This window comes from Danio rerio, chromosome 9 (assembly GCF_052040795.2).
Source record: "Danio rerio strain M-AB ecotype USA chromosome 9, GRCz13ab, whole genome shotgun sequence".
Taxonomy (NCBI): Eukaryota; Metazoa; Chordata; class Actinopteri; order Cypriniformes; family Danionidae; genus Danio; species Danio rerio.
The window spans coordinates 1,855,001-1,868,321 of record NC_141029.1 but is presented as its reverse complement, the minus strand read 5'-3'; the positions used below and the strand labels follow the sequence as shown (position 1 = coordinate 1,868,321).

Here is a 13,321-nt window from a genome sequence, read left to right as displayed (position 1 = left end):
TGTTAAGTCTCGGTATTATTTGTGTTAAGTGATACCATGTCAGAATGAATTGCCTCAAGGGGATTAAATTAAACTATAAGTACTTACACTCACCGGCCACTTTATTAGGTACACCTTATAGTACCGGGTTGGACCCCTTTTGCATTTAGAACTGGCTTCATCCTTCATCGCAGAGATTCATCAAGCTACTGGAAATATTCCTCAGAGATTTTGCTCTATATTGACATGATAGCATCACACAGTTGGTGCAGATTTGTTGGCTGCACATCCATGATGCCAATCTCCAGCTCCACCACATCCCAAAGCTGCTCTATTGGATTGAGCTCTGGTGACTGTGGAGGCCATTTGAGTACAGTGAACTCATCGTCATGTTCAAGAAACCAGTCTGAGATGATTGAGCTTTATGACATGCTGCGTTATCCTGCTGGAAGTAGCCATCAGAAGATGGAGACACTGTGCTCATAAAGGGATGGACATGGTCAGCAGCAATACTCAGGTAGGCTGTGGTGTTGATGCTCAATTGGTACTAATGGACCCAAAGTGTGCTGAGAAAATCTCCCCCACACCATTACACCACCACCACCAGCCTGAACTGCTGATACAAGGCAGGATGGATCCATGCTTTCATGTTGTTGATGCCAAATTCTGACCCGAGCATCCGAATGTGTCAGCAGAAATGGAGACTCATCAGAGCAGCAACGTTTCTCCAATCTTCTATTGTCCAGTTTTGGTGAGTCTGTGTGAATTGTAGCCTCAGTTTCCTGTTCTTAGCTGACAGGAGCGGCACCCGGTGTGCTCTTCTGCTGCTGTAGCCCATCCGCCTCAAGGTTGGCCGTGTTGTGTGTTCAGAGATGCTCTTCTGCAGAGCTCGGTTGTAACGAGTGCTTATTTGAGTTACTGTTGCCTTTCTATCAGCTGAACCAGTCTGGCCATTCTCCTCTGGCCTCATCAACAAGGCATTTGCACCAACAGAACTGCCGCTCACTGGATATTTCCTCTTTGTCGGACCATTCTCTGTAAACCCTATAGATGGTTGTGCGTGAAAATCCCAGTAGATCAGCAGTTTCTGAAATACTCAGAGCAGCCCGTCTGGCAGCAACAACCATGCCACAGTCAAAGTCACTTAATTCCCCTTTCTTCTCCATTCTGATGCTCAGTTTGAACTGCAGCAGATCATCTTGACCATGTCTAAATGCCTAAATGCATTGAGTTGCTGCCATGTGATTGGCTGATTAGAAACTTGCGTTAAAAAGCAGTTGGGCAGGTGTACCTAATAAAGTGGCCGGTGAGTGTATGTTTGCATATATCAGATTTCTACATGGAAAAAGAAGAAAGATACTCAAACAGGTTTGTAATCATGGGTGTACTTTCCATTTAATGTGCAACTAACGACCAGACTGTAAAAATCACTCATTTATGTATACTATTGGTTGAAACTGACATTCAGTAGTTGAATGTTGTCGTGCATGTGTCATGCATTCACAGAGTCGTTAATTTAAGTCATGCATTAAGCTCTGGATTGTGTAAAAACTGTGTAAAAACAGGTCTGCCCTGTTGGTGTGTAGCGTGACTGGCTGACAATGAGAAAGCAGTGTAGTGTGTGAAGCAGAGGGTTTGGTGTGTTCAAAGGTGCTGTGTGTGTGTGTGTGTGGGTGAAAGTGTCTGATGGTGCCAACAAACACTCTTTATTGCTGCACTTTGTCCAGTCGGCCTGTAATGAACAACACTGTTGCATAACTTCAACAAACAGACTTTCTCCTTCATAGGCTTATGGAGAAATGGGATTTATTTTTGTGTGTACTGTGTTATAAAGTGCCAAAATACTAAACAGGAAGTGTAATTTGAGTTTAAAGAGCACCTATTATTCAGAAATCACCTTTATAAGGGGTTTAAACACAGTTGTGTGGCAGCAGTGTGTGAATATATCCGGCTTCTAATGGTAAACATGTATTATTAGTATTTTTTATAATCAGACTTGATAAAATCAGCCTGCAGAAACTTTTTGATTGACATTCTCCCTTTGTATGATGTCATCAGAGGGGGAAAGCCCCGCCCACTCATCAACATCTCCCTCATTAGCATAAACAGCCCTAAGTGAGAAGCAGACAATTTACATTTTTCAAACCAACTGTTGTGTTTGCTCATATTTGACCCAGCATTGGGTTAATACAACCTAGCATTTTTATATTCGACCCAACGTTGGGTCAAATATGGAGAAACTCAGTGTTAAGTTCAATTTTTCACTTTTAAATTAAGTAAAGAAATATACTTATTACATTTACTATTATACTTATTATATTTTCTAATGTATTTTTGAACCCATCTGTTGTTGGGTTTGTCCTTATTTGACTCAGCATTGGATTAATACAACCCAGCATTTTAAAATTCAATTATTGACAAGCCCAATGTTGAGTTTTTTCTTCATTTCATTAAAATTCTGTTTTTTTTGTTTTGTTTTTTTTTTTACGGTTTTTTATTAATCAAAGTGACTCAGTGTTGGGTTAATACAACCCAGCAGTTTTTTTTCTATTCAACCCAACATTGGGTGAAATATGGACAAACTCAATGTTGAGTTATTTTTATAAACTCCATTTATTTATTAATATATATTTTAATCAAAGTGTTGTGTTTGTTCATATTAGACTCAGTGTTGGGTTAATACAACCCATCATTTTAAAAGTCAACCTAACATTGGGTCAATTATAGACAAAACTCAATGTTGAGGTTTTTTTCTACATTCCATTTAAATTATGTTTTTTGTTGACACAACTCTTGGGTTTTTCCATATTTTACCCAAATTCCAAACTAGAATTAATTGGCATCGTATAATACTCCTGAACTAGATTAATGTTATTGCAGGAGATAAAGTAATAGTGTGTTTCAAAGAAAACATTTGTGTAAATAAAATGTTCATTTATGCATTCATCAGACACTTTTATATAGAGTTATAAATAATAATAAAATGTTGAAACATGTACAAAAAAAAACACAAAAAAACTGGGCTGTTGTAACCCAATCTGGGTCAAATGTGAAGAAGCTCAATGTCAAGTATTTTTTTTTTACTTTTAAATTAGTAGTAAAGAAATTTACTTTTTAAATGATGTTTTTAACCCAACTGTTGGGTTGGTCCATATTTAACCCAATTTCCAAACTAGACTTTTTTCAGAGTCAGTATTTGGCATCTTATAATTCTCTGAAACTAGATTAATGTTGTTGAGGGAGATGATATATGTATCAAAAGTGTGTTTCAAAGAAAGGATTTGTGCAAATAAAATGTACTTTTATACATTAATCAGACTCTTTTATCCAAAGAATAATAATTTAATAAATAAAATATGCACACGCACACAGAAAAAAACTGGGTTGTTATGACCCAATCTGGGTCAAATATAGAGAAGCTCAGTGTTGCGTTTATTTTTGTTCTTTTAAATTAATCAAAGAAATAAACTTTATAAATTTTGTTTTTTAACCCAACTGTTGGGTTGATCCATATTTGACTCAGCATTGGATTAATACAACCCAGCATTTTAAAATTCAATTATGGACAAGCCCAATGTTGAGTTTTTTTTACATTCCATTACAATTCTTTTTTTTTTTTTTGTAACCCAACTGTTGGGTTGGTCAATATTTGACCCAATTTCCAAACTAGACTTTCTTCAGAGTCAGTATTTGGCATCTTATTATAATCTTAAACCAGATTAATGTTATTGCGGGAGATAAAGTAAACATTTCAAAGCTTAAAGTAAAGTTTCAAAGAAAACATTTGTGTACAGTCATCAGACACTTTTATCCAGAGTAATAATTTAATAAATAATAAAAAAATCTAAATATGCACAAAAAAACGGGGTTGTTTTAACTCAATCTGGGTCAAATATGGAGAAACTCAATGTTGAGTTTGTTATTTACCTTTGAATTAAGTAAAAAAAATTATTGGGTTAATACAAATCAACATTTATTTAGAATGTAAGTAAATATACTATGTTAATGTTACTGCAGTCCATTAAATATTCATCAAAACAAGTTTGTGGAATAACATCTGAAATTAAATGTTTTATTTATTCATTTTCTGACTCTTATCGAAAGAGTATAAAAGGAATAATATAAAATAATATATATATGGGTTGTCATAACCTTCTGTTGTGTAAAAAAGGTTGCTGGTTTGAGTCCCGGCTGGGTCTGTGTGGATTTCTGTGTAGAGTTTGCATGTTCTCCCTGTGTTGGCATGGGTTTCCTCCTGGTGCTCCGGTTTCCCCCACAGTCCAAACACATGCGCTATAGCGGAAGTGATGAATTAAATTGGCTGTAGTGTATGAGAATGATTGTGTATGGGTGTTTTCCAGTAGTGGGTTGCGGCTGTAAGGGTATCCGCTGCTTAAAACATATGCTGGAATAGTTGGCAGTTCATTCCGCTACGGTGACCCTTGATAAATAAGGGGCTAAGCCGAAGGAAAATAATTAGTGTGACGTTTAGTTTACCAACCCAGCATTATTTGGAGTTAAGACAACATATAATAATGGAAGATCATCTCACATTTACAGTTCAAATAGTTTAAAACATATTTTCAGATTTAAAGAATTGATTTAATAATGTATAATTGATTAGTGTTTGGGTGTAGCATTGGGATGATTCTGTAATGAAATCATCCTTACTGTAAATATGCCGGATTGATAATATTGTCTTCGACTCTATACAGTATCGTCTTCTGCAGATTACTGCCATTGTTTTCAGTAAGTAAATAAAAATAGTGTAACAGGACACATTTTACTACATACAGTAAAGCTGTTTTACACTTCCCTTTTCAGCTTTCAGCCATATCTGGTGACATTTTGGCATTTAAGTGATTTGTATGTGGTTTCCTTATTCCTTCCTGTTAATATCCACATCCTCTTTCCTTTCATTTGCTGATGTCAATGAACCGTCCACTTCATTAAGACACACACACACTCCCATTGAACACTGCGTTAGACGTCACTGGTTTAAATATTTATTTATTTATCATATAAAGCCATAGAGTCAAGAGGTAAAACAGCAGTAGAATAGTAAATTAAGATATAAAAAACCGACTTAAGTGCAGACTTAAAATGATCACAACAATTTTAGCTTACTAAAACGTGATCTCTTTTCTTTTAATATATATATATATACAGTACGTTTATTCCTATCTCGATAGCAAATAAAGTATAAATGTATTTACAAACCATACAGGTAAAAGAATCTCAGAGAAAAATATAAAGGAGTACAAAATCCAACGGAGGTTAAGAATGTTAGGAAAGTAGAATACGCAAAACGTATATAATAGTTCTGCCGTTTCAACAGTCGTTGTATAAGCAAAATACGCTCCTATTTAGTTGTTTCCTTTGCGTAAGATGTACACTGTGTCCAAACCAGTTGCGATTTTTTTTTTTTTTTTTTTTTTTTCTCTAATCATTGCATGCGACTGGTGATGGCTACTTTCAAACTTTTATGAATCTTTTGTTTCGAGTCTGTGGTCGAATCGCATATTAAATTGGCAAGATCACTTGATTTCATTAAGCGAGTCTTCGTTTTGTCATAACTGTTACGAAAGTTCGAAAATTTAATGGTTGTCCACTAGCGGGTGATGATTCCATTTCACTTAGATCGCCACCTAGTGGAGAATCACTGAACATGTTTCAAAGTTTTTACAATTTCTTCATCGGTGATCAATTTTGGAAATCCTAAGATGACTAAATCCTATTCTAAAATCTGTGTTCTTTGATCATTGGTTTGAAATGTTCACCAACAGCTGATTAATGCGATAATTTGTTCAACAATAAAATTCTGGCATTGTCAGAAGTTTTCAGACACATGTCTGCAGTGTGACATCAACTACGATAACGATAAAACCAAGAACCAATAGAAGCGCAAAACGTCATGAGGCAGAAATTGCAAACACGTCAAAACACCACTGAGAAATTTCAAAAATAATGCTACGAATAGTTTACGCTTGCAGTTGAGTGTCATTTCAATTTCATTTTTCTCTAAGCACTGCATGCGACTACTTTTAAACTTTTATGAATCTTTTGTTTCGAGTCTGTGGTCGAATCGCATATTAAATTGGCAAGATCACTTGATTTCATTAAGCGAGTCTTCGTTACGTCATAACTGTTATGAAAGTTCAAAAATTTAATGGTTGTCCACTAGCGGGTGATGATTCCATTTCACTTAGATCGCCACCTAGTGGAGTATCACTGAACATGTTTCAAAGTTTTTACAATTTTGGAAATCCTAAGATGACTAAATCCTATTCTAAAATCTGTGTTCTTTGATCATTGGTTTGAAATGTTCACCAACAGCTGATTAATGCGATAATTTGTTAAACAATGAAATTCTGGCATTGTCAGAAGTTTTCAGACACATGTCTGCAGTGTGACATCAACTACGATAACGATAAAACCAAGAACCAATAGAAGTGCAAAACGTCATGAGGCAGAAATTGCAAACACGTCAAAGCACCACTGAGAAATTTCAAAAATAATGCTACGAATAGTTTACGCTTGCAGTTTAGTGTCATTTCAGTTTCATTTTTTCGCACTGCATGCGACTACTTTCAAACTTTTATGAATCTTTTGTTTCGAGTCAGTGGTTCGAATCGTGTATTAATTTTGCAAGATCACATGATGTCATTAAATGAGTCTGCATTACGTCATAACGGTTTCAAAACATCTCTAAAATTGTATGGTTCTCCACTAGCGGGCGATAATACCAATTGACTCAGATCGCCACCTAGTGGAGAATCACCAAGCATGTTTCATAGTTTTTACAATTTCTTCATCTGCGATCAATGATATCTTACATTGTAACATTTGTGTCATGTTCATACATTCTGACAAGCTACAATTGTATTACCATTATCGCAATAACTTTAAAGCACCACTGGAAAATTTAGAAATTCACACTACAAATTGTTTACATTAGCAGTTAAGAAAGATTTAGGAATACTAAACATATTACAGATTACGTTAAACTCAACTCAGATTGTCGTATATTATGACAACTGCTATTTTAAGGTGTGTATCATGTTCGGAGATTCTGACAAGCTACAATTGTATTCCTCTTATCGGGATTATTTATTTCGTAATTAATGCTTCAAATTGTTTACATTTGTAATTAACTATTATTTTAGAAAATGGGTTAATAAACCTATCACATGAGGTTTAACTCATTCGTTTTTGACTCAACTTGATTCTCATATTATAACTATTGATATGTTATGGTGAGATATTTGTATCATGTTCGTAAATTCTGACAAGCTACAATCGTAATCACCTTACGATCACCTGCTGCATTGCGAAAGTTAAGGCCCGTGCACACCAAGACGTTTTTTGCTCGTGTTTTCCGTCGATGTTTATTGCCTCTTTACTAAATAAAGGGCACCAATCTGATCATGCACACCAACGTGCAAAACCTTCTCCACCAATCAGATTGCCACTTTTGTGGCAACAGCACTTGGAGGCGCTCAAGCGCAAAACTATAATAAGATGTTGTTTTAGGCCATGTCCACACTTACATGGGTATTTTTACAAACGATGTTAAGAGCCTCCGAACCAACAGGCGGCGATAATGACTTTTTATTTTTTTTAATTTTTTTCGAAAAAAAGTGCGTTTTTGAAAAAACCCGTGTTAGTGTTCGTCCAATTTTGTCGCCGATTTTGACGCTTTATTGCATTCATATCACTTCTGATCAGGACACAGTGTTAGCAAGAGAAAAGCAGTACCAAAAAAACAGAAGCAAAGTGTAGAGGAAGAGAGAAGGAGGAAGGACAAAGCTAGATATTCTTCACAAGAGTCTTTTTAAGGCGAGGAACTAGGAAAACAGTGCCGTCCGCGGTGTGCTGAAGGGAGAATTCGTTAGGCGAGAAAGCCTTTCCGTTCTCATCTCGAAGCATCCCGAAAACCTCCTGATAGAGCGTGCTCAGCTGCTGCTTCATCTCTTTCAGGTTGCTGCTGCGTTCGCTCTTTTCCTTCATCAGACGCTCTTTTTCCTCCTTCAGCGAGTCCAGCTCGTACTCCAATCCCACGATGTTCTCCAGCTTGCGCTTGCGGCAGTTCTGCGCCGCCACTTTGTTCTTGCCTCGTCGGCGGATATCCCGAACGAGCGCTAGCTGGGCTTCGTTGAGCTGGTGTTTGGACATCATCTCGTTAAAGTCGTCTACGGGCAGATTGATGATCATATCCACGGTAAACGGTATCTGCAAGGCTTTCGCTCTCTGTTCGTCACGGGAGAGCCGCGCCTCGGAGCGCTTCTTCAGCTTGTCTTTGGTGAACGGAGGTTTGGAGTGTCCGCTAGCCTCCGCCGGCTCCATCTTTGGGTTTTTCAGTTTCATCTCTTGTTTCTCCGTCGAGGATTTCTCAGAGAGTGGAGTCTGGGAGCCATCGTTGAGGTACACCAATGGGAATATCTCATTGTAATCTGACTCCATGCTTCCCGGACTTCCTTCCATCTCCTCCGAGTCAGAATCACTAAATCCGAATGATCCGTCTTGAGTTATGGACTTCCCCGGAGAGCTCATGTGAGGACTTGCATCTAGGGACAAACCCGAGTCAGAATCTTGAAACTCCACGATTGGATCTGGTTTCCCTGAGCTGAAATCTCCCGGTGAGAAGCTCTGTAGATCTATTGGGTTTACAGGAGGATCGCCGACCATATTTCCGCCATCTGATGTAATCGGAGGGTTGTTCACTTTTACCTCCATCTCTGGATAAAACAGCTCGTTAAATTCTTCAGGGCCAAACTCGGCTCCCACATCCGGGACGTTCAGACTCAGTTGATTCATGTTGGGTGACACCATAGTGTTGAAGGATCCATTATAGGTGTTGGTGAATTCAGGAGGACACACTTCTGTTTGAGCCGAGCCGAGATGGTCCATCCCGGGTAGATATTGGCCGTAGTTTTGGGTTGGTGCTTCTGTGGAAGGTTTCATGAATGCATTCATATCCAACGTCTCCTGCATTTGCATGTTGAGGCACTGCTAAAAAAAGACAGAAGAGTTGTGTATTAGTAGCATAATGCGATAATTTGTTCAACAATGAAATTCTGGCATTGTCAGAAGTTTTCAGACACATGTCTGCAGTGCGACATCAACTACGATAACGATAAAACCAAGAACCAATAGAAGTGCAAAACGTCATGAGGCAGAAATTGCAAACACGTCAAAACACCACTGAGAAATTTCTAAAATAATGCTACGAATAGTTCACGCTTGCAGTTAAGTGTCATTTCAGTTTAATTTTTTCGCACTGCATGCGACTACTTTCGAACTTTTATGAATCTTTTGTTTCGAGTCAGTGGTTCGAATCGTGTATTAATTTTGCAAGATCACATGATGTCATTAAATGAGTCTGCATTACGTCATAACGGTTTCAAAACATCTCTAAAATTGTATGGTTCTCCACTAGCGGGCGATAATACCAATTGACTCAGATCGCCACCTAGTGGAGAATCACCAAGCATGTTTCATAGTTTTTACAATTTCTTCATCTGCGATCAATGATATCTTACATTGTAACATTTGTGTCATGTTCATACATTCTGACAAGCTACAATTGTATTACCATTATCGCAATAACTTTAAAGCACCACTGGAAAATTTAGAAATTAACACTACAAATTGTTTACATTAGCAGTTAAGAAAGATTTAGGAATACTAAACATATTACAGATTGCGTTAAACTCAACTTAGATTGTCGTATATTATGACAACTGCTATTTTAAGGTGTGTATCATGTTCGGAGATTCTTACAAGCTACAATTGTATTCCTCTTATCGGGATTATTTATTTCGTAATTAATGCTTCAAATTGTTTACATTTGTAATTAACTATTATTTTAGAAAATGGGTTTATAAACCTATCACATGACGTTTAACTCATTCGTTTTTGACTCAACTTGATTCTCATATTATATTGATATGTTTTGGTGTGATATTTGTATCATGTTCGTAAATTCTGACAAGCTACAATCGTAATCACCTGCTGCATTGCGAAAGTTAAGGCCCGTGCACACCGAGACGTTTTTTGCTTGCATTTCCGTCGATTAAGTAAAGGGCACCAATGTGATCATGCACACCAACGTGCAAAACGGCAAAACCTTCTCCACCAATCAGATTGCCACTTTTGCGGCAACAGCACTTGGAGGCGCTCAAGCGCAAAACTATAAGATGTTATTATTAGTAAGTTGTTATTAGTGAGTTGTGCATTAGTAGCATAATCAAACGTGGGTTACTATATGAATACGTTTAAATACTTTAGCGTATTCATATAGATCAAAAACTTGCTGTAATTCCTCAGTTTTTCAGACCACAAAAGGAGAAATTTTACTTAAAGGGATAGTTCACTCAAAAATGAATCGATAGTCCACTGACATCCATATTCAATTCATCTTCATTTCTATAGCGCTTTTACAATGTAGATTGTGTCAAAGCAGCTTCACATAGAGATTCTAGTAAATGTAAACGGTGTCAGTCCAGTTTTCAGAGTTGAAGTTCAGTGTAGTTCAGTTCAGTGTGGTTTCATTTTCACTGCTGAGAGTCCAAACACTGATAAGCAAATCCATCGACGCGCAGCTCCACAAGTCCCAAACCAAGCAAGCCAGTGGCGACATTGGTGAGGAACTAATTTCACCAATTGACCAAAGCGAATCATAGGCATTGCTCTCAGCAGAATTTAGGACTAGCTAAACTTTTCAGGCGCCGATGGAAGGGTCAACCAATCAGATTGCTGTATGCAAATACACCAGCAAGACAGTGGCCTATTGCTGACTTAATTTCATTGGCTGATGCTGCTATGACGATCGCGTCAGCCCCAACCTCAGACACGCCTTCAGTCAAGCGTTGACACAGAAGCCACGTGTGAATGGGGCGAGAAAGTGGAGGATGAAGAAATAATAGCATATTTTTTGTTGTTTGTCTTCTCGACTGCTTGTTCTTAGCTGCGAATCAATGGATTTGCTCTTCAGTGGTTTAATTTTCCATACCATGGGTGTCCAAACTCAGTCCTGGAGGGCTGGTGTCCTGCATATTTTAGCTCTAATCCCAATAAACAAACCTGAACCTGCTAATCAAGCTCTTACTAGTTATTCTGAAACTTCCAAGGAGGTGTGTTGAAGGCAGTTAGACCTAAACTATGCAGGACACCGGCCCTCCAGGGCCGAGTTTGGACAGCCCTGGTTGGGACATTCAGCAGTGAAAATTAAACCACACTGAACTGAACTAAACTGGACTGACTCAGCTACAATGTACTGGAACGTCTATGATGACACAATCCCCATTGTAAAAGCGCTATGAAAATAAGTATGAATTGAATAGTTGGTGAGACTATAAGAGTTCACTCCGACTCCATCAGAAAAAGCACACAACTCGTGAGACATCGATAAATAGAAATGTTGCACAAAAACAGTCCACATGCCTTACTCTATGAGCTAAACATATGTGTTGTTTGTCAAAACAGCATGTTATCTTGTTCATCACAACAGCATGTTATCTTGTTCATCACAACAGCAAGTTATCTTGCTCATCTCTCAACTGTCTGTCTGACGCCTAACAACATTTTAATAGTATATACAGTAGGGGGGAAAGTATTCACATCGTTTTTTTTCTGGGAATAATTTTTCAGAAGAAGCTGTTGACAAGGAATTTGAAGCAGATTTTGGTAAAAACCCAAACAATACAAACATAAAAAATTATGTTTAATAACAATGGAATGACACAAGGAGAAAGTACTAAAATGTATTTAACACTTTATGTAAAGGCTGTTGTTGTGATGGCATCTTAAAGACGCCTCTCATATGGAGAATGAAGTCACATGCGTTGCTCAGGTGTGAGTTTCTCACAGACTTCAACAGAGTGTCTAAATCTCGATGATTCTGTGGGTCTCGTCTATCAAATCTGAGCTTTATTTGGTATTGTCTATTGTATTCGGATCAGGTGATTGGCAGGCCATTCTACAGCTTGATTTTCTTTCTCTGAAAGCATCCGAGAGTCTCCTTGGCTGTGTTTTGGATCATTGTCTTGCTGAAATGGTTTGATCTTCATCCTCCTGCTAATGTAGATGTTGGACTGGAGCAGCTGATGTTCCTTTACACTGAGGAAGGGCAGAGGCTTGCTGAAGAACTACTGAGAGATTTCAGCTGCTGTCTGGGCTTTCACTGCCGAACTACGCCTCCCTTTCTTCATGTGTTCAATACTTACTTTTATCAAGCATAACATCATTTTTAAACTAATTAATGCTGTTTTCTTTGCACATATGGATTTATTTGGTTGTTCATCTGGTGAAAATTTCAAGTCAACAGCACCTTTATAAAATATGTTTTCTGAAAATGGTGACACGTTCAATACTTATTTCCCACTCTATATATTCTGTAAGAAATAATACAGAGAGAGTTAAGTGCGTAAAATAACAGATAAATGACTGGCAGTTTATTACCAGGAGTTTGTGCTGTAATTTACAACACACACCCATGCAGTATATCACTTCACACTATTAAAAAGGTCAATAAAAGTCACTTTTTGACATCAAAAGTTGCTGGAAAATAGATTAAAGTCTCACAATGCAATTCAAAAGCCTAAATTAAGTTGAAAAATATGGAAAGCACTTAATTATTGTATTTCTTTTTGGCAGATTTTGTTGGTGAACTGCCCCCAATAAGACTTTTCCACTCTTTCTGGGTGATTGGGCTTTGAGTGCTGCCACACTTGTTCTGCTAGGTAGCAGGAAAGCTTGATGCTTCAGTCTGTAGAGTCCAGTGCACTCACAAATACTGACCACAGTCATATGTTGAAACTCTTAACTTATGGATATATTTTATTGTAGATTTTGTTCATGTTTTTTCTGCATGAATGAGCTGTAATTGGTCTTTTTCTTGGAGCTTTCCTGAACACTTGCATGCATTATCTATTGGATCTTCTTTAATCATTATTAAACTAGTGGAATATAACTTACTGATATACTTTTATCTTGATGCCGCTGTTTGCTCATCTTAAACCTCTCATTAACTGTAGTTCAACTACTGGTGTTTTGCATCTTGTCATTTTGGAAAGCACCTTTAGATACCCATGCTGTATTAAACAAGTACAGTTGGAGTCTGAATTATTAACCCCTTTTGTATTTATTTTTCTTTTTTAAATATTAACCCAATGATGTTTAACAGAGCGTGGGAATTTTCACAGTATGTTTGATAATATTTTTTCTTCTGGAGAAAGTCTTATTTGTTTTTTTTCGGCTAAAATAAAAGCAGTTATACATTTTTTGAACACCATTTTAAAGTCAATATTATTAGCCTCTTTAAGCTATATATTTCCGATAG

At 37.4% G+C, this 13,321-nt stretch overlaps 2 protein-coding genes across 8 annotated transcripts in view; one reads left to right on the top strand and one right to left on the bottom strand.

The window, feature by feature from the left end:
- Positions 1 to 13,321, top strand: part of hnrnpa3 (heterogeneous nuclear ribonucleoprotein A3) — a 61,664-nt gene that overhangs the window by 15,460 nt on the left and 32,883 nt on the right. Inside the window, exon 12 of one of the 6 annotated variants that reach the window (XM_087267044.1) lies at positions 12,637 to 13,211. The exons of 3 other annotated variants lie outside the window; for them this stretch is intronic. The gene's annotated coding sequence lies outside the window, so the exon portion shown is untranslated. Of the gene's footprint in view, positions 1 to 11,942; positions 13,212 to 13,321 lie in introns of those variants that run through there. 2 more of the 6 variants (XM_087267043.1, XM_087267045.1) reach the window with 2 other exon arrangements.
- nfe2l2a (nfe2 like bZIP transcription factor 2a) overlaps positions 4,973 to 13,321 on the bottom strand; it is a 29,492-nt gene continuing 21,143 nt past the window's right edge. Inside the window, exon 5 of one of the 2 annotated variants that reach the window (XM_087266053.1) lies at positions 4,973 to 8,988. In XM_087266053.1, coding sequence (XP_087122179.1) covers positions 7,789 to 8,988 — 1,200 coding nt within the window. In that variant the 3' untranslated portion in view covers positions 4,973 to 7,788. 2 annotated transcript variants of the gene reach the window in all.